At 39.8% G+C, this 25,766-nt stretch overlaps 3 protein-coding genes across 3 annotated transcripts; 2 read left to right on the forward strand and 1 right to left on the reverse strand.

The window, feature by feature from the left end:
• Positions 1–634: 634 nt before the first annotated feature.
• On the forward strand, positions 635–5,184 carry LOC102222061 (very-long-chain 3-oxoacyl-CoA reductase-like). The gene is made up of 12 exons (XM_023342809.1): positions 635–669; positions 1,688–1,908; positions 2,342–2,388; positions 2,549–2,624; positions 2,739–2,849; positions 3,083–3,150; positions 3,256–3,300; positions 3,383–3,417; positions 3,494–3,575; positions 3,672–3,737; positions 4,717–4,866; positions 4,964–5,184. Exons 2-12 carry the CDS (start codon positions 1,728–1,730, stop codon positions 5,084–5,086), a joined length of 984 nt encoding a protein of 327 aa, XP_023198577.1. The 5' UTR covers positions 635–669; positions 1,688–1,727; the 3' UTR covers positions 5,087–5,184.
• Positions 5,185–8,476: 3,292 nt separating this feature from the next.
• LOC102236840 (testosterone 17-beta-dehydrogenase 3-like) lies at positions 8,477–14,298 on the forward strand. Its single transcript, XM_023342693.1, has 12 exons — positions 8,477–8,525; positions 9,605–9,825; positions 11,015–11,061; positions 11,222–11,297; positions 11,412–11,522; positions 11,995–12,062; positions 12,168–12,212; positions 12,295–12,329; positions 12,406–12,487; positions 12,584–12,649; positions 13,282–13,431; positions 13,529–14,298. Exons 2-12 carry the CDS (start codon positions 9,645–9,647, stop codon positions 13,649–13,651), a joined length of 984 nt encoding a protein of 327 aa, XP_023198461.1. The 5' UTR covers positions 8,477–8,525; positions 9,605–9,644; the 3' UTR covers positions 13,652–14,298.
• A 437-nt stretch (positions 14,299–14,735) lies between these two features.
• LOC102236582 (solute carrier family 12 member 9) lies at positions 14,736–25,369 on the reverse strand. Its single transcript, XM_005802932.3, has 14 exons — positions 25,068–25,369; positions 21,136–21,342; positions 20,865–20,999; positions 20,610–20,747; positions 20,218–20,520; positions 20,007–20,114; positions 19,719–19,830; positions 19,472–19,629; positions 19,310–19,392; positions 18,668–18,792; positions 18,359–18,551; positions 18,099–18,273; positions 15,997–16,143; positions 14,736–15,905 (listed from the first exon to the last, which is right to left on the reverse strand). Exons 1-14 carry the CDS (start codon positions 25,279–25,281, stop codon positions 15,064–15,066), a joined length of 2,940 nt encoding a protein of 979 aa, XP_005802989.3. The 5' UTR covers positions 25,282–25,369; the 3' UTR covers positions 14,736–15,063.
• Positions 25,370–25,766: the final 397 nt, after the last annotated feature.

Raw genomic sequence — 25,766 nt, forward strand, 5'->3', positions numbered from 1 at the left:
ACGGCATGATTTATCAGACAGAGTTTGATGATAACCAGCATGTTCTCGTCATTTGGGCTACAGGACTAGAATTGTACACTCTGTGCGCTATCACCATTGTTGTCACTCTGTCATTTAATCAGAGGCAGTATCAGTTTGTCAATGTACAAACATTCTCTTTGTTTCTTTTTTTCTTTTCTTTTTGTTCAATGTTTTGTTGGCTCTAGTGGCCTTTATTTCGCAAACAAGAACGTGGGCTATGAGAGGTGGAAGACATGCGACCGCGTCAAGGACTATGGCCTACATTGGTCGTGCCTTCGCCACCGCCACAACCCAAACGTTCCCTTTAAATGAAATAGTAGGATTGTTTCTACTGAAATAAACAGCTGACATATTGTAACTGTGACAGGTTGAAGACCAATTACTTTTTCTCCAGTGCAGCTCTGGGGTATTCTATAACTTCATAGCATTAAAATGTTTAGAATAAATATTAATTAATGTTTCACATACGCCTATAAATAATTGAAATCCTACTTATGTTGCACTAATATTTGTATTGATTTTATTTGAGGGACTTACAGCAGTAATCAGTTAACCCTTACGGGTCTGACCTGTAGTGCCACATTCACCACTAGGGGGCTTTTGCGCTAGAGAAGCAACATAAAATCATCGGGTGATTCTTTTTCACAGGTAATGGAGGTCGAAACGTTGTATATTGCTATCCTTTATATTGTAAAAGACATTTTATAGATAATCATTTATCATTTTTATAATCTTTAACAGAATTTTTTTTTAGTTTTATGAGTAGTCTGATGCAGCTTTGTTGTGCGTTTGCGGTGTGTTGGGTGATTACCATTGGACTAACGGCAGAAGCTAAAAAAAACAGTTTGTTGTCCTTATTTTAATAGGACAGTAAATATTTAACTATATTTTCTCATTTTTGTTCATTAATTGGCTTTTGTAGGTGATCATTTTTATGTTTGTGAACTTTAGAAAAGTTCCTCTCCACTTTCATGACTATTTAGACATAATGTGTCTGTGCGTCAGTTGTGTGCGTCAGTTGTGTATTGGGTGATGGCCGTTGGACTAACGGCAAAGGCTGGGAACCTGTGTTATTTTACTGGTCAGAACTATATCAAAACACTGATAGATTATTAATTATTTGTTAGTTTTATTCCCCACTGTATGTTATTGAAAACATGTATTGTTGTGTTTTATTTATCATATATAACTGATGAGGCAGAAACAACCTAGAATCACTCCCTAGATTTTTTTTTTGTCATTTTCACAGGGTGTAACGCGACAGCATCAGCTTTTAGAAACAGTTAACATCTCTGTAATTGTGTTGATTACTGGTTTTTCTTGGGCCTCTCGTGATACAACCAGTGCCAATGCAGTGAGGACAGGTTATTTAAAGCAACAAACCATGCTATTTTAAATATATAATTTGCTCATTCTACTTATTAACACTATCAGATATGATTCAGCAGGTAGAAACTGCTGTGTAATTTAGAATCTCAATTTGGTTGGTTAAAGTCAGAGGATGCGCCTGGGCCAGGTTTGCTTCTCAGAACCATTTTTTGTGCCAACAAGTTCAGCATATTAACAATCAACCTTCTGCAGCAATCTCCTGGAAAACAACTTAGAGGGGGTGGAGAAATGTGGGGAGGAGCACAAACTAAGTATCTCCATTTCTTCTGTTAAAAAGGGAGAAAACCGCTTCTAAACTCTTCCACATTCAGCTGAAAATGCTGCTTGCTCTGGACTTCCCCCACAAGGCGTTGATGATTGATGTTCTGGCAGTCTTAGGAGGTTTAACTGCGTCTCTCCACCTGCTGAAATTCACCTGGAAATGTTGCCGTGGATTCAGACAGTACGTGTGGTCGTCGCGTTGTCAGGCGAACCTGCGGGCGTTTGGACAGTGGGCAGGTAAAGTGTGAGGAAATCCATTATTCACAAAAAATAATAATATTTCAAACATTTTTGAGAGATTTATTTTTGTTCTTTTTGATCAGACAATACAAAGTAAAAACAGAAAAAAGTAAATGTACAATAAAATGATCATGCCACCATACTTGCGATTTATACAGTTTGTTTGAAAAGGAGCATGTACAAGATCTTTTGATTTCCCTGTCCCTCTTATTATCATCGACATGTGATTATTTAAATCTCCCCATAACAGATAAACTCTTAAAGTACTTCCACACTGACTGATATTTAAAATGCCATTCTCATCATAGAATGAGTAATTATTTACACAGTACTAATGTCAATAATAGCATTTTTGGTGTTTCAGACACCCATCCTATGTTGTTCCCATGCTCTACAAAGTTGACTTATCTCTACTAATTTCCTCATGCAGTTGTAACTGGTGCCACGTCTGGCATTGGTAAAGCTTATGCCACTGAGGTGAGTTTGCAGCTTCATTTTGGAGAAATTAGATTTCAGATTTGATGTATTGGTTATATCTTTGCGTAGAGTAATTTAAGACAGAATCTACATATTTATCAAGACAGATTCTTGTCTGAGCTACAGCGTGTTCACCATCTGTCTGCATGTCTTCCTGCAGTTGGCACGTCGGGGTCTGGATGTTGTTTTAATAGGAAGGTCTTCCAAGAGGCTTCAAAAGGTTGCCGAAGAAATCGGTGAGTCAGGCAGAGATGATGGAGGTGTCCTCTAATATTGTCGTCATAGCCAATAAACTCATTAAATTTCTCTTAAAGATGAAACTGTTAACACACATCTACTGTCTGCCTCAGAAAACAAGTACGGACGAAAGACTCACACCATCAAAGTGGACTTCACAGAGGGTGGCAGCATCTACTCAAAAATAGCTAAGGAGCTCCATGACCTGCAGATTGGAATTCTGGGTAATATAGAAAAAACACAGTTAAAAGTCATTATTTATAAGCAGCTCGTGTTTAACATTAAAAACATTTCTATGTTTTGCTGTTTTTAGTTTTCCTCCATATACAAAATCTCCTAAAACAGTTAAAAACAAGTGCTGTGTTTCATTATTTATCTTATATTTGCTATGTTTCATTTACTAAAATAAGACACCGGTAGTTTATTAATGAAAGTTCTTGTATTTTAAACCACACAGTTAACAACGTTGGAATGATCTGCAATGATCATTTTGCCTATTTTCTGGAAACGCCAAATCCTGAACAGGTGATCTATTAGAAATATCCCTTTTTTAGGGCCAAACACTGGATGATTTAAACTAACTGAGGCTATTGTGTATTTTCTAACTTTATTTCTATTTATTTTGAACAGAAAATCACTGAGATCATCAACTGTAACATACTCTCTGTACCCCAGGTAAGATGTCTACGCTAACATACCATCTAATGGGTTTCATACAACTTTCTATCTATAAAAATATGATGTTGTCACAATACAGATGACCAGGCTGGTTCTTCCTCCCATGGTGCTCAGGTATCCAGACACATCAATAACATGCAACAATAGGATGACCAGATTTTTAAACATTTGGGTTTTATCTCATTCCCAGAGGCAGAGGATTAATCATCAACATCTCCTCTGAAATGGGTCTCCGTCCACATCCACTGGTGGCTCTTTATTCGGCCACCAAGGTGTTTATTCTCTGGTGTTTATTTTCACACATTCATTCAATCCCATCATAACCTGCTCACTCTCTGACCCTCAACGTTACGTATACTTTGTTACAGACATTTTCGATACATTTCTCCCAGTGTTTACATGCTGAGTACAAGTCAGAGGGAATCACAGTCCAGGTAACGCACACCTGCCCTCTCTGAAACTGCTCTTGTCTTAATGATACAGTACATTTATGACTGAAATATGTAGACTTTTCAATTTACTTGGTTTCTTTATAGGTTAAAAGAAGCTCTGATTAACTTTTTTTTTCTTTTTTGCCCTTTTTTTAGTTAATGAGATTACACTGGACAACAAATGAATTTGCAATACTATATTAACACATAAGATCATGTGGCTTGGAAATAAAAAAATAATGGATGCAGTAGCGGTAAATAATATCTGCATTGAGCAAGTACAAGAGAACACATTTCTTTGTATTATGTTAGATCATGAAGTCTGCTGGAAGCCTCACTTTAAGCTTGTAAAAGCAAAAATAGCAAAAAGTTTGGCAGTTCTGGCAAAAACAAGGCATTTGATGAACCAGGAATCCTGAAAGTTATAAGTTTCAATGGTGTCCTGACATTTGAATTACTGTGTGGAAATTTGGGGAAATACTTAAAAAAGCACTTTACTTTGTACAATGCAAATAAAAAGCAGTAGGGATAGTTATTAACATGGGATATTTAGACCATACAGATTAATTACTTTTTGAATTAGACATAATAACCTTAATGGATCCTGTCAAATACAAAACTGGTCAAATAATACAGAGTAAGAAGTAATCACTTACCAGAAAACATTAAAGACGACTTAAAAAATGAGTTTTAGAAAGCAAAAAGCACAAATACCAATGAGTAGCATGGGCACTGCAGTCTGTGGAGGGAATTTGTGGAACAATTTGGATGAGGACTTGGAGGACTGTATAAATATAAATCAATTTAGAAAATTATATAGAATATCTTTATTGCAATTGTACATGGATGACAAAGAAATATACGAACACATTGATATTTCTTCTGGCATAATTTGTCAGTATAATGAACAAATATACACCTTTTATAATGAATCTTGACCTTTGTTGTTATGTTATCTAATTTCAATGTTACTGTTCCTCAGTGTGTGACCCCATTCATGGTGTCCACCAACATGACAAACAACATGAAAGTCAACTTGTTTGTGAAGAGTGCTCCAGCGTTCGTCTATGATGCTTTGAACACTGTGGGTCACTCCACCTTCACCAGCGGCTGTCTGTCCCATGCACTGCAGGTCAGAGCAGAGCAGCAGTAAGCCATCATCTGTTCCGATGTTTCAACCCGTCTCCTTTCACGTCTTCACTTTTCTCTGCTTGCCCAAAATCCTACAGAGTGTGGCTTTCTCCATTCTCGTGCCGGACTGGCTTCGGATGTCGACATTTTTCATCCGGTGGCTGAGAAAACGTCCGAAAATAGAAGCTGGTCGGAAAGAAGCGACTCAGGAAGAGGAGTGAAACTGGGCAAAAAAATAACTGAAGGTTTATTGTGTTTTAAAAGGTGACTGAAATGACCGTTGACTTTTTGTTGTCCAACGCAGGCATTATAAGTCGTCTTATTACCTCAGAATATATGTTAAAACTCATGTATTATAAACATTTATTTATTAACATATCAGATTTGTGTGTTTTATGTCTCATTGCTGAGAGTTGAGCTAAATTGACTCTCCTCCAGTATTATTATCGTTGCAGTAGCATAACTGTGCAATGCTACAATCACAAAAATAATTCAAAAAGCAAAATAAAATTTCTCAAATTTCTCACAGGTTGATATTTATGTGCCTCAGAAAAATATGGTGCTGTATTTAGTAAACAAATAAATACATTTAATACATAAATCTCAGCCTATTTAATGTTATGCCCACGTGCTGTACAGCATATCCACTGGCGGCGCCGTAGTTATGAAAGCAGCTTTGGATTACACTGGACTTGATAAAACACTAGCTGAATATAGCAAAATAAATCAGCACTCACTGTAGAAACTTCAGCAACTTGGTTTCTGTGCCTCTCCACTGTTTCCACAGACTCTGTGACCAATGTGATGCTTTGCTTCATGATGTCAGAACAGCATCAAAAACTGTGCGTCACTTTGATATGGTAATTTTCTCCTGGAAGCAAAATATGCTTCAAGAAGGCTGTACTATAAAAAACTGTGAATTAATCAGAAGAAATCAAAGTACAAGATTAGTAGAAAGTGAATAAAGGTTAAGAGGACAATTTCCAACTGCAGTAGGGATTAGAGGTGTAGTATTAAACATGTCAATTTTGTTTTTAGAAACAAAATTTCTAGAAAATTACACCACATGTTGGAATCTATCAGACTAATTCAGAAACACACACAAAAAAACTAAGTTCCTCAATCATGTGTAAATTAAAATAAAGAGGCATTAAAATATATTCAGAAAACGCCAAGAAAATGTAAACAAGTCAAGAAAACAGCAGGAATTTGCAAAGTAGCATCAGCTGATTTAGTAATAAGTGATGTGAAAGAGATTCTGATTACGGAGGCATCACAAAAAAAGCTTTTCATGATGGCTAAAAATAACATCTCTGAACAGCTTCACTTTTATACAGTATAAAACGTTCAGTTTTATACAGCTATAAAACATCCTGGTGAGGTTCAGGTGTTTCCAAACTCCTTATAGTTTACCTGCGTTCCTCGGGGGACAAAGTTTATGAGTGGGAAAATCAGCATTTCACCGTAAACCAAACGCGAACAACAGCTGCTCACAAAATTTCAGGAAATGGAGTCGAAAGAACAACCAGAAGAGGCCCAGACAGCTTCAGAAAGATCTGGAGCTAACATGTAAGTTTTTCCCCCCAAAAAAGCAACAACTTGGAACTTGACAAGCAGCTCTATTCACATTTGTTCTGAAAATTAAAGTTTCGCTCGCATTAACTGGCTTGTCATAGAAAAATGATACATTTACTTACCCAGTGAGGAGTAAAAAGGAAAAATACACATATATTTTAACATAAACATGTTTGGTAGTGATAGGAGTTTGAGTATAGTAATGTCCTCAAAACAAAAATGACAACATGATTTATCAGACAGAGTTTGTTGATAGCCAGCATTTTCCCATCATGTGGGCTATGAATTGGACACTCTGTGCGCTACCACCATCGTTGTTACTCTGTCATTTAATCAGAGGCAGTGTCAGTTTGTCAACGTACAAACATTCCCTTTAAATGAAAGAGGACGGTTTCTGCTTAAACAAACAGCTGACACATTGTAACTGTGATAGGTTGAAGACTAACTGTAGCTCTGTGATGATTTATGTAATTATTCATGTGATTTTATAGCATTAACACTAGAATGGCTAGAGTTAGTCCACTTTGACGTATACCTATATCGGCTTCGATAGTCCAACTGGCCTGAAGGATTTTATCTAGCAGGTGCTTTTGTTCAGTAAATAGGGCCATTACCTTATCAGTACCCTGGTAATGGCCTCAACGCATCTCACAGTTGCACAATAGACTTAGACTTCGACTTCGACTTAGACTGACTTTGTTGTCATTTTCAATGCACAGGGTGTATAAAGAACGAAATTTCGTTGCATACGGCTCAGGATAATGTTTGAAGTTCCAATGTTGTGAGTAAAATAAAAGTCTGATGGCAAGTAGGAAAAAGCTGTTTCGGAACCAGGTGGGCCTGCACCGGATGCTGCAGAACCTCTTTCCAGAGGGCAGCAGGGAGAACAGTCCATGGTGGGGGTGTGAGGGGTCACTGATGATGTTTCGGCCTCAGGACACGCATCCTGCATCGATGGTTGACCTGACACTTCGCCCTTTTGCCTGAGCTGGGTGTGGAAGGTTGTTGCCGAAGCAGTTTCTCCTTGTGTGCCTTCTTCTCACTCACATGAGAGTTACCGAACTCTTTTGCAAGCTCAACCAGGAAGTCCACCCGTCTCTCCTGCACCCCAATGCATGCCTGATAAAGCACATGTGCATTCAGTGCTGCCATGTCAATCATGTTTGCCAGGTTTGCTGACCAGCTGTCACATAGTGATGGAACCTTGGTCACCCCCCGCAAGATTATGACTGAAATAAATGCCATTAGTTCTTGTGAACTAAATAGGTGAAGCAGTCACCTATTTATCCTCCACAGCACAAAAGGCTGCATGCAAATTTGCATGTGCAAAGTCTCCCAGATTTCTTTTGCTTACACTTTTTGCATGATTTTTTTGAGGTGGATCAACACAATTAATTTGGTTAGTTTATTTCTAAACTGTCATGTTATACCCTCTTAGCTTTATTTCAAAGAGAAACATTACTAATTTCTTTTAGAAAAACCTTTGCATATTTTTTGAAACAGATTCTATGTTTTGCAAACTCTATGTACATTTGGCAAAATGACCTGGATAATGCAGCACAACATCATGGATCAGCTGCAAAAGGTCACATCTCTCCAAAAACACTTCATGTATGCTTCAAAAATAAACTGAAGAGCACTACCTACAGGAGACCTGATCTCCTGCAGGTATCATAGATACCCACCCCCAACATGGACTATTCACATTCCTACCTTCTGGCCTGACGGTCAACGACCACATTTACAATTGAAGAAGGGATGCTAATTTGAGCCATCAGAGTCGTCAGGGTGGACTCCGGCCTTTTGGCCCTGCTGAGCCGATATGGGAAGGACTCGAAAACTGTATCATCCTAGTGTTAAAAGGGTTCAGAATTTATATTAACGGACATATTTAAGTCTAGAAACTATTTAAATACAACTTATGTTGCATTAATATTGTTATAGTTTAATAAGCAACTTGAAATCGACCAGTAGTACCACATCCACCACTAGGGGGCTTTTGCGATATCCTCTCGTTCCATTAACCTGTTGATGAGAAAGAAGCGACCTAAAATCACTACGGTGATTCTTTTACACGTCACTCAGGTAATGCTCGTTGAAACGTTGTATATTTGTATCCTTTATATTGTGAAGACATTTTATAGATAACAATTTATTATTTTTGCAAACTTTAAAAGCATATTTTAAGTTTTATGATTAGTTTGACGCAGCTTTTCCTGTGGGTCTGTGGGGTGTTGGGTGATTGCCGTTGGACTAACGGCAGAAGCTAAAAAAACAAACAAACTGTTTGTTGTCCTTTTTATGAGGAAACATGTTGTGACGTAGATTTTTAAACTACATCTTCTTATTTTGGTTTATTAATTGGCTTTTGTAGATGATAATTGTTTTATATTTGGGAACTTCAGAAAAGTTGCTCTCATTTCCGTCGGTTTGTGTTTTGTTTTGGATGATGGCCGTTGGACTAACGGCAAAGGCCGGGAACCTGTGTTATTTTACTGGTAAGAAACATGAAAACACTGATACTGGGGCAGCTTGTTACTGTTTTTGATTTCTGCACTGTGTGATATTGTGGAAAATGTATTGCTATTTTTCTGTTTATGATTCTATAAAACTGTTGATAGAGAAGCAGCCTAAATCACTCCCGTGATTCTTTTCCCACTGTCACAGGGTGTAAGAGACTTACAGTATTAGCTTTCAGAAATGGGAAACATCTCTGTTACTGTCTTGATTCCTGGTTTTGCTTGAGCCTCTTGTGATTAGATGCAATCAGTGCAGACAGGTTACTTAATGCTTTGACTCTGAACAACAAACCATCTTTAAACCAGCTTTAAAAATCATATTTTTAAAGATGTAATTAACTCATTTTGCCTAAATGGTAAATTGGTTGTAATTGTTTAGCGCTCTATCAAGTTCATAGGACTCAAATACGATTCAGCAGGTTAATATGTTAGATATTGCTGGATCAGAACTTGGTTGGACATTTTGTTAAAGTCAGTGGATGTGCCTGGGCCAGGTTTGCTTCTTAGAAATACTTTCTGTGTCAACAAGTTCACCATAGCAACAATTACCCTACTGCAGCAATCTCTTCTAAAATGACTAAGAGGAGGTGGGGAAATGTGGGGAGAAGCACAAACTAAATGTTTTCATTTCTTCTATAATAAAAGGGAGGAAGCTGTTTCTAAACTCTTCCACATTCAGCTGAAAATGCTGCTTGGTCTGGAGTTCTCCCGTAAGACGTTGCTGACTGATGTTCTGGCGCTCTTTGGATTATTCATTTTGGTTCTCTGCCTGCTGAAATTCACCTGGAAATGTTGCTGTGGATTCAGACAGTATGTCTTGTCGTCGCTTTGTCAGGCGGACCTGCGTGCGTATGGACAGTGGGCAGGTAAAGTAAAGTTTGTGCACACACACACAAATTCAACCAAATATTTTTGATGAAAAAGTTAAAATATAATTCCATAAATGTTCTCCACACCTTTATAAGCCTTCCTTAGCCATTATATTTACTCATTTATGTGGTTAAAATTCCACAAGTGGAACATATAATGTGCAAAAGCAGCTTTTTGTGAAGTTATTCTTTCACTCTAGACTTTTGAAATGTCCACATGGTTTCCCCCAGTCTATTATAAGCCTGGTGGGCCACCAGGCTTTACTTGTGACCCACCAGGCTAAACATTGCTTATTTATTTAAGTCTTTTTAAAATATGTAGTTGGTGTTCAGATATTGATCGTCCAATCTTTTAAAAAACACATGATTATGAGGTGATCTTGTTAAATTTCCTGTCAATTTTAAACATTTTTTAACTCAAAAACACGACGGGCCGCTGAATGAATGACTGCCCTGCCACCCAACCAGCGGGCAAGTTTTCTGGGGGAAACCTTGCTGTCTAGAATGACATTTAGTGTGTTATTGTTTCATACATATGCAAAAAAAGGTTAACAGTCTTCCCCTGACTTTTCTACCACTATTAAGTGTTGGCTGAACCATTTAGTGATCACTGCTCTAAAGCATTCAAGCTACTAAGATAGTTTAGCTACTGAAACATCTTCTGTACATTTCTGTGCTCTAACTAAAGCTAGGTTTTAGTCACCTGGGTGTCTAAAACGTTAGCTCGGCCGGAAATCTTTTTCTGTCGCTGCCATTCATGTGTGGTCTGTAAAGAGTTAGCATCCCCTTCTTGCTGATGAAAATACTAACTTCTAGCTCTAACATGCTTTGTGTGGGGTCTACGCTGCATAAACCCCAGAATGTCATTTTTCCTTGAGGGGAGGGATTAGAGCTTTCCCAGGCCACAACTTGAACTGTAAATCTCACTCACTTATAGCAAAAACATAAACTCAGGACATTTTCAGTCATTTACTGCTTATCTCATCCCTCATCATTAGCTCGGGTCTTTTGAAGCTTTTCTTAGCTTTTGTTTTGACAATAAAGTTGTCTGAACAGTGAAATTATATCATGTGTACATTTTGATCAGTTTGCTAAAAGAATCTGTCCTACCAAACTTAAAATGTATGTTTTTAAATCACTAGACATTCTACAAAGTTGACGTATCTCTACTAATTTCCTCATGCAGTTGTAACTGGTGCCTCGTCTGGCATTGGTAAAGCTTATGCCACTGAGGTGAGTTTGCAGCTTCATTTTGGAGAAATTAGATTTCAGATTTGATGTATTGGTTATATCTTTGCGTAGAGTAATTTAAGACAGAATCTACATATTTATCAAGACAGATTCTTGTCTGAGCTACAGCGTGTTCACCATCTGTCTGCATGTCTTCCTGCAGTTGGCACGTCGGGGTCTGGATGTTGTTTTAATAGGAAGGTCTGCCAAGAGGCTTCAAAAGGTTGCCGAAGAAATCGGTGAGTCAGGCAGAGATGATGGAGGTGTCTTCTAATATTGTCGTCATAGCCAATAAACTCATTAAATTTCTCTTAAAGATGAAACTGTTAACACACATCTACTGTTTGCCTCAGAAAACAAGTACGGACAACAGACTCACACCATCAAAGTGGACTTCACAGAGGGTGGCAGCATCTACTCAACCATAGCTAAGGAGCTCCATGACCTGCAGATTGGAATTCTGGGTAATATAGAAAAAGCACAATTAAAAAAAAATTATTTATAAGCAGCTCGTGTTTAACATTAAAAACATTTCTATGTTTTGCTGTTTTTAGTTTTCCTCCATATACAAAATCTCCTCCAACAGTTAAAAACAACTGCATAGCGTAGCTGATGCCTGAGCTAAAACCTAAAGTAAAACTTAATTTGGAGGGAATTGCTGCCACCTCCTGGTCAGTTCAGAGGTTGGTTTCCATGGAGACTAGACATTGCAGGTGGACAGACTCTTCTGTTCAAGACACAGATTACTTACGTGTCAAGAGATGGATAGGCTGTCTGCATCTCCTACAAGTAAAGGAAGATATTTGATTAATTCAAACCTCCTGATAAGAGAAACACTGTTTTGGTTTATTACGTATCTCACACTTTCTGCTTTTTCCTTAAAAATAAGACACGGGTAGTTTATTAATGAAAGTTCTTGTATTTTAAACCACACAGTTAACAACGTTGGAATGATCTGCAATGATCATTTTGCCTATTTTCTGGAAACATCAATTCGCGGACAGGTGATCTATTAGAAATATCCCTTTTTTAGGGCCAAACACTGGATGATTTAAACTAACTGAGGCTATTGTGTATTTTCTAACTTTATTTCTATTTATTTTGAACAGAAAATCACTGAGATCATCAACTGTAACATACTCTCTGTACCCCAGGTAAGATGTCTACGCTAACATACCATCTAAAGGGTTTCATACAACTTTCTATCTATAAAAATATGATGTTGTCACAATACAGATGACCAGGCTGGTTCTTCCTCGCATGGTGCTCAGGTATCCAGACACATCAATAACATGCAACATTAGGATGACCAGATTTATAAACACTTGGGTTTTATCTCATTCCCAGAGGCAGAGGATTAATCATCAACATCTCCTCTGAAATGGGTCTCCGTCCACATCCACTGGTGGCTCTTTATTCGGCCACCAAGGTGTTTATTCTCTGGTGTTTATTTTCACACATTCATTCAATCCCATCATAACCTGCTCACTCTCTGACCCTCAACGTTACGTATACTTTGTTACAGATATTTTCGATACATTTCTCCCAGTGTTTACATGCTGAGTACAAGTCAGTGGGAATCACAGTCCAGGTAACGCACACCTGCCCTCTCTGAAACTGCACTTGTCTTAATGATACAGTACATTTATGACTGAAATATAATGGTGTGGACTATTGGTTAAATAATTGTATGAACTAATCCAATTGGTTTCTTTCTAGATTGAAAAAACCTCTTAACATTTTTTGTCATTTAATATTTTATGATGTTACAAAGGATAAACAAGTTGATTTGCAGTACTATCCTTACTTAACTGGCTTTCTAAGGATAACAGGCATTTATTTTGAGAGGATAGGAAAACCTATTTAAGAGTTTGGGTAGCTTTCCAATGTGTCAGTGCTCCAAGGGCTAACCCAACACAGAGTCAATAACAAGACCAGAGAATAACAATGTCCATGTCCAAGAAGAAGACCAAATCAATTGAACTGCATATTTTTGCAGCACTTATGAGGATATTTCTCAGGTGGAGGAGAAATTCCCATAAAAGTTACTTCAGCTAAAGGTCATCACACCATTTCTATCAACTAATTAATCTAAATTTTATTTTTGTTATCTTGTTTTAAACCAAGGATAATTTGTCAGTATAATGAACAAATATGCACCTTTTATAATGAATCTTGACCTTTGTTGTTATGTTATCTAATTTCAATGTTACTGTTCCTCAGTGTGTGACCCCATTCATGGTGTCCACCAACATGACAAACAGCATGAAAGTCAACTTGTTTGTGAAGAGTGCTCCAGCGTTCGTCTATGATGCTTTGAACACTGTGGGTCACTCCACCTTCACCAGCGGCTGTCTGTCCCATGCACTGCAGGTCAGAGCAGAGCAGCAGTAAGCCATCATCTGTTCCGATGTTTCAACCCGTCTCCTTTCACGTCTTCACTTTTCTCTGCTTGCCCAAAATCCTACAGAGTGTGGCTTTCTCCATTCTCGTGCCGGACTGGCTTCGGATGTCGACATTTTTCATCCAGTGGCTGAGAAAAAGTCCGAATATAGAAACTTGTCGGAAAGAAGCGACTCAGGAAGAGGAGTGAAACTGGGCAAAAAAAAATAACTGAAGGTTTATTTTGTTTTAAAAGGTGACTGAAATGACCGTTGACTTTTTGTTGTCCAACGCAGGCATTATAAGTCGTCTTATTACCGCAGAATATATGTTAAAACGTATGTATTATAAACATTTATTTATTAACATATCAGATTTGTGTGTTTTATGTCTCATTGCTGAGAGTTGAGCTAAATTGACTCCTCCAGTATTATCGTTACAGTAGCATAACTGTGCAATGCTACAATCACAAAAATAATTCAAAAAGCAAAATAAAATTTCTCACAGGTTGACATTTATGTGCCTCAGAAAAATATGGTGCTGTATTTAGTAAACAAGTAAATACATTTAATACATAAATCTCAACCTATTTAAAGTTATGCCCATGTGCTGTACAGCATATCCACTGGCGGCGCCGTAGTTATGAAAGCAGCTTTGGATTACACTGGACTTGATAAAACACTAGCTGAATATAGCAAAATAAATCAGCACTCACTGTAGAAACTTCAGCAACTTGGATTCTGTGCCTCTCCACTGTTTCCACAGACTCTGACCAATGTGGTGCATTGCTTCATGATGTCAGAACAGCATCAAAAACTGTCATTTTGAGGTAAGATGTGGTAATTTGCTTCCTTTGAGTAACTTTAAGCAGAAAAACACTCAGCAAGAAAAAGAAAACACTTGAAGAAGGCAGTAACATAAAAATCTGTAAATTAATTGGAAGGAATGAAAAATGTGTATTAAATGAAGGTTTAATCAATTAGAAGGGAATGCATAAAGGTTAAGAGGACAAATCTATAACTGCAGTGGAGGAAGGAGAGAATGACCCCAAACACACATCCAAGAAAACAAAGCTGCAAGAAAGAACCAACCAATAACCAAATTATATACTTCTGGAATAAACTGAAGGTTTAAAAACTCAGAAGAGACAATGAGAAGCTTAAAAGTTTGAAGACAGTTTGTTTGTGAAAAAAAAGACATTAAAGTGTACTAATTAGTTTCTCCATTTAGACTTTTAACACACAGTCTTCAAGACAACATTTCTGGCTTCACAGAGAAAAAAATATAAACATAAACTGTGTTTTAACATGTTTATTTCTCTTGTCGGTCCGTTGGAGACACAGTTTTGCAAAGAAGTTCTATCAAGAAAAATTATGACCACAAATATGCTGGCTTAAGTACAAAGCCACTTCAAGTATATAAAGTAGGAATGTTTCCTATTAAACTTCAAGTGCTACTTGAATGTGGACTTGTTCCAAGCAAAGAAAAAAAAATCAGGTGGTAAAACAAATAAATACTGCAGAATAACATTCTTAAATATGCAGAATTGGTACTACTTAGATTTAAGTAAACAGAGAACTAAGACTTTGTGATATTTACATCATCAAATGAGGCGAAACGTGCTCAGAGGTCAGTGTACGTGACCGGGGTGACCCCGTGAATCAACAGCGTAGGCCCTAAACCTCTGGTCACCGCTTCCAGCTGAGTCAAGAAGTGCTGTGACTGGTTTCGACAAGCAGGGGGCCGAGGTAAATACAGGAATCGCACGGCAGCCTGAGAGCTGTGCTCCATCAACATGCGGTTCACTGCAGACAGGAAGTCGTCGGATAAACCTGGCGTTGGCTCTTCGCAGCGCTCCCCCTCTGGCAGGGCATAGTGCTGCACCACGGAGTCCCACGGCACAATCTTGATGGACGCCCTGATCCTCAGCTTCCTCAGCAGCTCCCGAAACGTCTCTTCATTGACCACCCAGCCCTGGTCAGAGGAGCCCGTCTCCACATTCAAGAAGATCCTCATTCTTGCATGACGCCACTTGCTAGACATGTTGAGCACGCAGGCCATCTGCAGCAGGAACAGACTGCACACATCCTGGTAGTCCTGGTTGCCTGGCTGGAGCAGGTTGAGAGGCCACACGTCTATCGTCCGCTCAGACCCGTCCACTTTGCTATCTTTGCCTTCTCCCTGCAGCTGGAAGAAGTATCTCCCGAGGCACACGTTTTTCTTCATTTTAATGGCGTCGGAAATAATGCCGACGTACTCGTCCGGCGACAGCCACCGGGGGCTCTCGACGTGTCGGACAGGAGGGAAATGGGCTTGCAGCGAAGGCAGGTCCACCCCAAAATTATATTCCCCCTCACTGCTTTCTCCCACAGATGAATGGCAGAAGGCAGAGTCCTGCAGGAAGAAATCATCTGGAGTGCAGCTGTCATAGAAACCCAGAATCAGAGTGTTGGGCTTCATACCACCTGGGAGAAAGATGGGCAAAAATCAGACTCGGCACATGCAGACAAAACAATGGAGATAATCCGTGTAGACAGAAGGTGGTGAAACGTTTACCAAGTCCTGTGATGCGCAGCAGATGCTGTGTTCCCTGTCTGACTGAAGGAGACAGAGTGAGGTCTACAAAGGCCTTCACACCTAGTTTATCAACCAGACTCAGCCAGAAGTTGTACTGGGTCTGGACAGGGTCTGATGGCAGGGAGTCTGAAATACAAAGCATTTATTACAGCTTGACCCTAATTAACAAAAATTAATACCATTAAAGGGAATTAAGTTTGCTATACAGATATATTAAAAGAAAATATGTTGAGTGGCACTAGTGAGACTTTGCTAGAATATGCTAATTCCCAGGTTTCTTTGACGTCATTGAAAATACACCACATTTTAAGTATTAGTATTCTATTCCATATTTAGCACCTTGAGGACTAATAGGTTTGTGATCTCTTGTCAATTTATTTGGAGTAATGATGAAATCTTAAGCAATACAATAAAATAGATTTGCTATCAGCAGAACTGTTGGAAATCTTGTGTTTAGTTTATGATGAAATCAGAAAAAGATCTCCACTAATTAACATAACTAATAAATATTGTGTAAAAATAGAATAGTCTTAATGAATTTCAAAAGATTTTTTACTTTGCATCAATAAAGGTAACCGTTATGATAGCAATAGGGTTGTAATGTATTTTCTACAGCACCAGGGGGTATACTCACGAAAAACTGGAAATACAGCAAAAAAAAAGAGAAAAAGAAACCAGACTTAAACAGTGCATTATTTCTACTTCATCTTGTTGTCTTAAAGTATTTTCCTGGAGTTCATGGAGATAAAAACAATGACCCATTTAGGCTGAGATCAGAGATGACTGAATATTCACATGACCAACACTCAGGTGCCAGTAAGCTTCAGAGAAAACCTTTGTTGATATTTTCCGTGCCAACAGCAGCACTGGGGAAAAGGGCAGACCCAACAGGACACTGTTGCCTATTGCAGTGTATGTAAACTTACGGACATCTACAGCCTCACCATGTCTTGCTAAACCGGATCTGTTGCATTAGAATGAATGACAAAACTATCACATGCTGATGTATAACAGCAGTGGCATACTTCTGGGCACATGACTAATCCACCCGCTGGGCGTGCTTAGCAAAAGTATTCATACATTTTTACATTGTTAATATTTTGTCACATTACAAACACAAGAATGTATTTTGTGGAGATTTTAGGAGATAAACTGACACCAAGTGGAAGGAAAAGGATAGTTTGATAGAAAGGTTTCCAAAAAACAATGTAGAGGACACACACATGTTGAAGGAGGCGCTCTGCCTTTCCCCGGCAGAGACTCTGAACATACAGCCAGAACAGCAATGTTATGGATTAGACCAGGGGTGTCAAACTCCAGTCCTCGAGGGCCGCTGTCCTGCAGTTTTTAGATGTGCCACAGGTACGAAACGCTGGAAGGAAATGGCTTAATTACCTCCTCCTTGTGTAGATCAGTTCTCCACAGCCTTGCTAATGACCTAATTATTCTATTCAGGTGTGGTGCAGCAGAGGCACATCTAAAAGTTACAGGACAGCGGCCCTTGAGGACTGGAGTTTGACACATGTGGATTAGATCAATGCATTTTTATGCGTTCGAAATGGCCCAGTCAAAGTTCAGACAAATATCCAATTTGTCTGGATATTTATCTCAAAATATCCAGACAAATTGGATAGTTGTCTGGATATCCAATACAATTAAGTATTAAGTTGACTCAATTAAGTATTGAGTCAATACTTAATCTCAGTATGAGCTTAACACATGAGGGGTTTGGTTTTTTTTGAAAACCATGGAACTGTGTTGAGAGTTGACACAGAGAAGTGTCAACTGTGGACTTATTGAGTTGGTCCAGCAGGTAAAATTCCTGTAAAATCCATTACAACGTGTGATATTGAAGACAAAATTTCAAACGGTTCAAGGGAGATGAAACTATACAATTAAATACCCTCCCTCCAATGACAGACACAATTTCATTCTTAAAGTACATCAAGGTGGGAGTGAAAGAATTACATTTTTGAAAAACAAGATCATTTAAGCAGGGAATCACAACATGGTGGTAATTTCAGGGATACATACGGTGAGATCTATTAAGAGGACATTATAGATCAAAAACGGATAATTACCCAGATCTCCCAGCTGCACATGCCCCAACACGTACAGCCCGCCCTTCTTCAGCTGGTTCACAAACAGAATAAGCTGGCAGGAGGAGCGCGGGTTGGACACCATCAGCAGGACTTGGGGCCTCCAGAACTTCACATGGTCTTTCCTCACATCCAGCATTAACAGATACTTCCGCACCTACACACATATCAGTGACAAAACTGAAATTACACAGTTATGGAGGGGAACATGCCTGAGTTCTGCATATGTTGTGTCCAGATACCTGGTGAAAAATGAGAGCCTGGCTGATGTAGCCCCAGCTGCTTGTGGGTGACCTGTAGTGGAGGAAAAGCAGCAGCAGTAGCAGCAGGACGATGCTGCCTGAAGAATACACGGGGTTGATGACAAACATCATGACCAAGCAGCTGAGGATCCCCAGCAGGCAGGTGTGCCACGAGAAGAGCTGAAAAGTTGGTCTGTTAAAACACAAGGAGGAAACGCGAAGAAACCCTGAAAACTGGATCCAGACAGTCTGGAATCAAGGAAGCAAAAGTATATGAGAAGAGTCTTTGATAGGAAATTATATCTTTACCTGAAGTTTGGTGCAGATGCCCATTCAAGAGCCAGACAGGCCAGATCTACAGCAGCGTAAGCAAGTAGGTAGAAGACTGTCACGAGACTCGCCACAGCATTCAGGTGCCCTGCAAACACCACACACTGACAGAAACATGGAAACACAGAAACGGGTTGAGTTTGAGAACCTGCTGTTTGCAGAGCTGCTGCAGTTTTCCATGCAGAAATTCTACATTTTCTAGAGTTCGCAGTTCTTTGCAGTCATTGTATTAAAAAGAGACATACTATTACTTAAGGCTTTAATCATACAGCCTGCAAAAACAAAAAAGGGAAGGAATGAAGGAGAAGAGAAGGGACGGTTTGGACAAAAGAAAAATGACAGAACAAGATAGGCGAGGAAAGAAGGAAAGAAAGACCAGAAGAAGAACAGAATGAAAAGAAATATAAGATAAGGAAGAAGTGAAGGAGACAATGCAGAAAGGAAGAAAAAAATATCAAAAAGGTAGGAATGACACATTCAGACAATGAGATAATAAAGTCTAGAAGTACAGCTATTTCTCTACATTATTATTATCTTTTCAATATTTATCCAGATCTGAAAATGACCAAATGAAAAAATGAAAACATTTTTCAAAATCTAAATTTAAACGGCAGTACTGACCTGTGCCAGGCCCCAGGTGTACAGCACCGCCACCCACGGGTTCCCAGAGTTAGATGTGACCGTTGCCGGGGCCAACGGCAACCCTGAGAAGAAAACATCAACCCTCACATACAGGAAAGGGGCCGTGTTCAAAAAAGAAAAAACAAAAATCCTATGACTTACCAAAGAGATGATCCAGAGCAAGAGCGTGGAGAATGCGGGACGCTCCGATCATGGCGCACATCGCAGCTGACAGAGAGGCACAGTAAATCCCAATAGTGACAAGCGGCGACCAGATGTTAATTCGCTGCAGGAAGCCGTAGTCTTGAATCAAGAGGGTCCTGAAACAGAATAAAACATGCATGATCTGTTTCTGTTTAACATAACTGAAGCTGGTAGGTTGTATTGTCAGGTCTGACAGCTGTGGCACCTGTCGCATGTGGCGCTGACCAAGATGAAGAGGAGGACGTAGACGGTGAAGGTGTAGAAGACAGCGATGATGGTGCCTTTAGGGATGGAAATACTTGGAGTCTTCAGCTCACCTTCAGGTTGAGAAACAGCAAAGATCTATGAACATGTTTATGCAGAGACTTGCAAAAGCAAAGCTTGTTTTTCATTATTTGCCAAATGAAAGCAAGTTTACTTTAATATCCTTAATGCAAAAATTAGCCGATACACTGTGATTGACATTAGAAACATAAAATAATGAATTTGTAACCTGACATGTTGGCTCCAGCCATGATCCCAGTGCAGCTGGTGAACATGACAGCAAACACGGTGGCAAACGACATGACGGAGTTGGTGCTGTAGTCCAAAGAGTAACCGGCTGCACAGAAAAACATTTAAAGAAAAGTCAAAACCCAAAGAAAAGCTGCGCTATTCACTCTTCTTCTTCACAAGCATCAGCACTGTCCATAATCCTGACTCACAGCCTAGATTGTTCCTCAGGGTGGTGGCGCTGAAACCCGTGTAGCTGGCGTTGTAGCGGACCGTCTGGTTGCCGGGCCCCACGTGGGTGATGACAAAGTCTCTCGGCTTGACTGCCACAGAGCTGATGAAGACGGACAGCAGCGACACGGTGACCACCAGCAGGATGGCGAAGGCCGTGCGGGAGTAAATGTGGGCGCCCACCAGGCACACGAGGAGACAGAGCAGGAGCACCACAGAGGAGTACAGAACCGTGTACCAGTAGCCCTGAGGGAGAACCCGCAGCCCTCTGGATACAGACGACTCTGAAATAAACAAAATAACGGGCCTTAATCCAGGTAGTCTGATGATTATCAAAAGTAGGTTTGGGATTTTAAGCGTGGACGCGACATACCAGGATCTGCTCCGAAAACATCTAGGACGGCCTCCACGAGACCCAGGACGTACTCGCCGCACGCAAACACTTTGGCAAGAAAGAACATCAAACCGATGCTTCCACCAAACTCGGGTCCCAAAGAGCGGCTGATCATGTCTAAAATCATTTCATTAAGGATCGTTTATTTGTAAGCGGTAGTAAGTATAAAAGTGGGACAAATTATTAATAGGAATAATTAAAGACCCACAATCTGTTCACATCTGGTAAGGATACAATAGGCTCCTCCGCCCTGAATGGCTCCGTTAGTGGAAATGGCACAGATTGACAGTACTGTGAGAGATATGATGGTGTAGGCGACGACTAGCATTAAAAGACCCTGCAGCAACCCCGCATGACCCACCACAAACCCTGCAAAACGGAGGTCACATCGCTCTGAGTCACCATGACTGAGCAGAGCCCAAAATACTTTACAAACAGCAAAACTAAACTGAACTCGCTTCTTTTTCCCACTTCTCTAAATTATTTTTGAACCTGCGCCACACACCTGTCCTCAGAAACAATATGATGCTGAACATGGAGAGGATGGTCGGCACCATCACACCAAAGAAGGTGTTCAGTCTGCGCGGGTCCTGAGCTGCTTTCCCAGAGCTGGAGTCCTGGGGGGAGTCCGACGCCGCGCCGCATGTCGCTGCGGTCAGGGTCAGCCCGCAGACCCCCGAGGTGATGAGAGGGGAGCGTTCGTTTGGCATGGCTGCAAGAGAATGAATAAAACGCATTGTAGTGCTTCAAATGGACTTAAATCAAACAATTCTGAAACTGAAAATTTTGATAAAAACCAGCTTACCCTGAAAAACTGTAAACTATCCATAAAAACATTGAAGTTTCTGGTTACAATATGAAAATGTTAGCTACATAAATACATTTGTGAGGCACTTTGTGTTATGTTAAAGTACACCAGGTGAAACATCACTAATTAAGTTCTCTGGCCAAAAAAAGATCACTTTAACAATCAGTTGAACAGATACTGCAACTAGCATCATAAAAAGATTCTGAGTGCAAAAAAATATCTGCGGGGAAGTCAGATGGATAAATACCAAACAGCTGTGATCATTGTGCCCTGAGGAGGCACAGCATTAAAAACAGACATGAGTCTGCGATGGGAATCTCTTCATGGGCTGCAGGACATCAGAAAATCACAGTCAGTGAACAGCATTCATTGTTGAGTCTCAAAATACGTTCAATAAAAGAAAAATAAAATGCTGCCATGCAATGAAAAAAAATATATAAACAAGATTCAGAAAAGAAAACACAAGTAATCGGACAAAATTAAAACAGTATATGACTAAGAGTCTTTAAGTGGAGCAGCTTAGACTTTGGTACATGCTGCTTTGTATTAGCATATAGAATAAATATACTCATCTGGAGATGAAAAGTTCTCTACAATGGCTTGCAAAAATAATCACATTACAACTACAAGCCTCGGTGTATTTTGTTTGCGTTCCATCTGACAGAGGACACACACTAGTGCAGTGTGTCCTGCACTAGTTCCCAAAGTGTGGGGCGCGCCCTCTACGGGGGCACAGTGCCATTGTAGGGGCAAGGGAAGAGGTATGGATGAATGCAAAAAATAAAAACAGTTGAAGTGTTTCACTGTAAAGATGGTTTGTAGTGTGTTTTGTTGCAACCTGAAGTATGAAATAAACTTCAATGGAGTTTGAAAACAAAAATATGTGTCTAGGTTTATGTCTGGTTGACCGATGTGTGGGCCCGGTTGATTTTTTTTCTTTTTCTTTTTTGGGGAGGGGATTTTATCGTAATCGATAGGGGGGCCCAGAAAATCTTTGGGAACCACTGGACTAGTGTATGATTGTGATGTGCCTCACATTCCCTTGTTTTTGATTTAGCTTTATCCAGCTTTATAGCTTCCCCATTCCTGCTGAAGAAAAGCATTTCCACAGCATGATGCAGCCATCACCATGGTTAACAGTGGGAATCGTGTGTTCAGGGTTTTGTGAGACTTGCATTTCACACAACCCATTTTTGGTCTCCATGTAGATCCGGGGTGTCGAACTCAGTTTCATCTTGGGCCATATCAAAAATCTGGTTGCACCAGAATGTATTGATAAAACCCATTAAACTGGTAAATTATGAATCAATAGCTGTCCCTCCAGGATTTCGATTGTTTTTGAAACAAATCACAGATTTTGTAGTGCTAATATATTAGTGCATCATGTTTGCACTAATATATGATGTTAAATGAAATTTTTTTTTAGACAAACTCCATGCAGTTTGACTGAAACTGAGCTATTTTGCAAAGAAGAATGGGCAAAAACTTCACTTTCTACTCCCCAGATATGTGAAGCTGCTTGAGACACTCTCCAAAAGACCCACAGCTGCATCAAAAGATAGTTCTTCTTTCCTTTTCTCTTTTTTTGTTGCAAAAACAAAGACCTGCAACCCATGCATTGTTCCCTTCTTACTCACATTCATTCACTCATTACTTGGTGTTGATTTATTTCATAAAATCCAAATAAAATCCATGGTTACTACCGTTTGGAGCATGATAAAACATAAAAGCCTTAAAAGATGTAGGATTACTTTAGTAATTCATTAACCGTACAGTATGCACTAATTTAATTTTCAACGGCATGGTTTTGCATAGTCTAATGGCTGGTGATAAACTAATAGCAGTAGCATTACAATGATGCTTTACCGTTTTATGAGATGTCGTTTGCTCTGTGTTAAAATAAACACCTTAAGTTACTAGGTCCCTTTGTCCAGTAGAAATGTTTTTCACAGCAGTTCCTCTTTTGAAGAGCTCTGCTCATTATAGTCACTATACTCCAGTGTTTAAAATATCCTCACAGGTTTTCACAATTTGAACTTTAAAGCAAAATCGTTGCACAAGATATTGCGTATCGCCCTTCAGAGGCCCCAAAGGAGAACCTGTGAAGCTTTCATGTCACGCTCCTTCATAAAGTCTCCCGCTCGCACTTGAGGTTGGTATTCGCAGTCATCTGATTCGTAGCAGCTTGCTTCTTTTCACATGCAGCTTAAACCAGAAAGAGATCATTTCAGCAGAGCGCCACGCCTCGGCTGTCCTTTAACTCGCTCGTTTGCTTCTGAAGGTTACTCTTTATCATGAGATGAAATGCTCAATGAGTTGCTCAGCTAAAGGAGTCACATGATGGGACAAGCAGAGCCGGTCGTGAAGAGGATGTAATCTCTCTGATAACAGTCTTCCTGCTTGCTTTTGCAACAACCGAGACACCATCTTTATCACTTCATTACGTCTAGAATAGATATATTGAAAAAAACAAACTGTTTTTCAAACTAAATAAAATAGAATTTGCCTCAATCCAACAACCAAAAAGTCCATAAAAAAAAAGACTGAAAATGGTTCAGAAGTGGTTATTTCAGCAGGATAAAAGCCCAAAACATACAGACAGAACATTTCTCTTCTTCCACACGCACCTATGTCTCCAGAACTAAACCCTACAAAAGAAAAGAAACTGTGGAATTAGCTGAAGAAAAGAGAACATTAGACAGAACCCAGAGATCATGCTTAGATGAATGGTCAAAGATCTCCCTTTCTCTCCAAATGTTCCAGCCTTTGGGAATGTTAAAGGAGAAACATAGATGCTGCTCAAATAGGCTTTAGACAAAGTATAGACAGCAGAACTAGTAACTTTGTTAACGCAATTATTTCTCATCGTTTTCCCCGTTAATAAATGGACTCAATCCAAAGTTTGATTCTACATCTTCAGTGTTACACTTGGCTCCTCTAATGAAAGATGAGTTTATTTAAGGTTTCCACAAAGGGACGCCATAAATAACTGCGTGGTTTCACAATGGGAGCTACCAGAGCTTCTCATGCAGTGATCTTTATCAATTTACATTTAGTTTTCTGTGCTGTTCGTGAATTTACTCGAAGGTTTACAGAGGCTCTCCGCCTCACCTTAAAGTGTCGTTTCAAAGGGGAAGTTATAGGCAGAAAGGTCTTTTTTTGCGTTTCCTTCCCTGTAGTGTGATGTTGCTGGGTTTGCATGCTCCGCAGGAGGCTGTTAGTGACGCACTGAGCTTATGATGCAGCTGCAGACAGACCACATCTATCTGAAGGCCCTCTGCACCTCAGCGAGCTCCACTTCAACTTACCAAAACAAACCAACGCTTCCGTCACGTATAAGACGTTGCGTGAAGGTGGGGCGACTGCAGCAATAATAATAATAATAATAATAATAATAATAATAATAATAATAATAATAAGTTAACGCATTTTAAGAGGGCGAAAAGATGCAAAGAAAACACTTGACGTTTTGTTTACGCTTCAGTAGTGAAGGTCAGGAAGTTACCAAATTCCACGCCAGGAAGAACGACCGAATGGGACAGTTTCCCAGACAGATAACAACATCCTGGATGTTTGCACCCTGAAACATCCGGAGGCGTCTCAGAAAATAAACGTCCAAGCAGGCTTACCGCTCAGCTTCATCCACTTCCGGCCTGTTAGCTCCTTATTTATTTCGGGGCTCCGCCGCTGATGCCGGTGTGTGCGCGCGCTGCTCGGCGGCGTTGCAGTGACGCTCCGGCGGGCAAAATGCGACCGCGGCAGGCCGGTGAAAGGAAGGAGCTCGGAGTTACCTCCGGGACAGCTGGATGTTGTGGGGAAATGTGCTGCCCAATAACAACACATCTGCCCCGTCACGCCTCGCTCCCCCTGTTATTTGTTACAAAGAGTCACGGGAGCGCAGAGAGAGCCCCATGTGACATCCAGAAGGGGAGGACGAAAACATCTCAAACACGAGCCAAGGTACTGCTGGTGGGACATAACCCCGCCCCTAATACCAGACCTGTCAAACGTGAGCTCATCGCTGGCTCGGAAACATCCTTTAATGCATCTCCAACAGTAACGGAGCTGATCGGGGATGCTGGGTTATTTCACAGAATAGTGAATGTTTATTATAAGAGAAAAACATGGACAACAAGCTCTACAAGATCTAAGTAAAGTGCAATTGCTAATCAAAATTTGCAATTTTCTTTATCACCACAAGAGGTCACTGTACAGTACCATGCACGGATCCCTCTAAACACTATTTAAACTTTTCTTAAAATCTATTATTTTGTAACAATTACTTTAAAAGTTGTAATGACATTCAATGTTCTATAATTCTTTCATTC

Source organism: Xiphophorus maculatus, chromosome 11 (genome assembly GCF_002775205.1).
Source record: "Xiphophorus maculatus strain JP 163 A chromosome 11, X_maculatus-5.0-male, whole genome shotgun sequence".
In the NCBI taxonomy this organism is placed as follows: domain Eukaryota; kingdom Metazoa; phylum Chordata; class Actinopteri; order Cyprinodontiformes; family Poeciliidae; genus Xiphophorus; species Xiphophorus maculatus.

What these genes read in the sequence shown, in the direction of transcription:
- LOC102236840 (XM_023342693.1), top strand. Translation starts at nt 9,645, where the DNA reads ATGCTGCTTGGTCTGGAGTTCTCCCGTAAGACGTTGCTGACTGATGTT. An exon ending in TGCGTATGGACAGTGGGCAG is followed by an intron (nt 9,826 to 11,014) that starts GTAAAGTAAAGT and finishes TTCCTCATGCAG; the next exon opens with TTGTAACTGGTGCCTCGTCT. An exon ending in CCTGCAGATTGGAATTCTGG is followed by an intron (nt 11,523 to 11,994) that starts GTAATATAGAAA and finishes TAAACCACACAG; the next exon opens with TTAACAACGTTGGAATGATC.
- LOC102236582 (XM_005802932.3), bottom strand. Translation starts at nt 25,281, where the DNA reads ATGTGTTGTTATTGGGCAGCACATTTCCCCACAACATCCAGCTGTCCC. An exon ending in TGTTTTCGGAGCAGATCCTG is followed by an intron (nt 20,521 to 20,609) that starts GTATGTCGCGTC and finishes TGTTTATTTCAG; the next exon opens with AGTCGTCTGTATCCAGAGGG. An exon ending in CCTGAGGAACAATCTAGGCT is followed by an intron (nt 20,115 to 20,217) that starts GTGAGTCAGGAT and finishes TTTTCTGTGCAG; the next exon opens with CCGGTTACTCTTTGGACTAC.
- LOC102222061 (XM_023342809.1), top strand. Translation starts at nt 1,728, where the DNA reads ATGCTGCTTGCTCTGGACTTCCCCCACAAGGCGTTGATGATTGATGTT. An exon ending in CTCTTTATTCGGCCACCAAG is followed by an intron (nt 3,576 to 3,671) that starts GTGTTTATTCTC and finishes ACTTTGTTACAG; the next exon opens with ACATTTTCGATACATTTCTC. An exon ending in CAGAGGGAATCACAGTCCAG is followed by an intron (nt 3,738 to 4,716) that starts GTAACGCACACC and finishes ACTGTTCCTCAG; the next exon opens with TGTGTGACCCCATTCATGGT.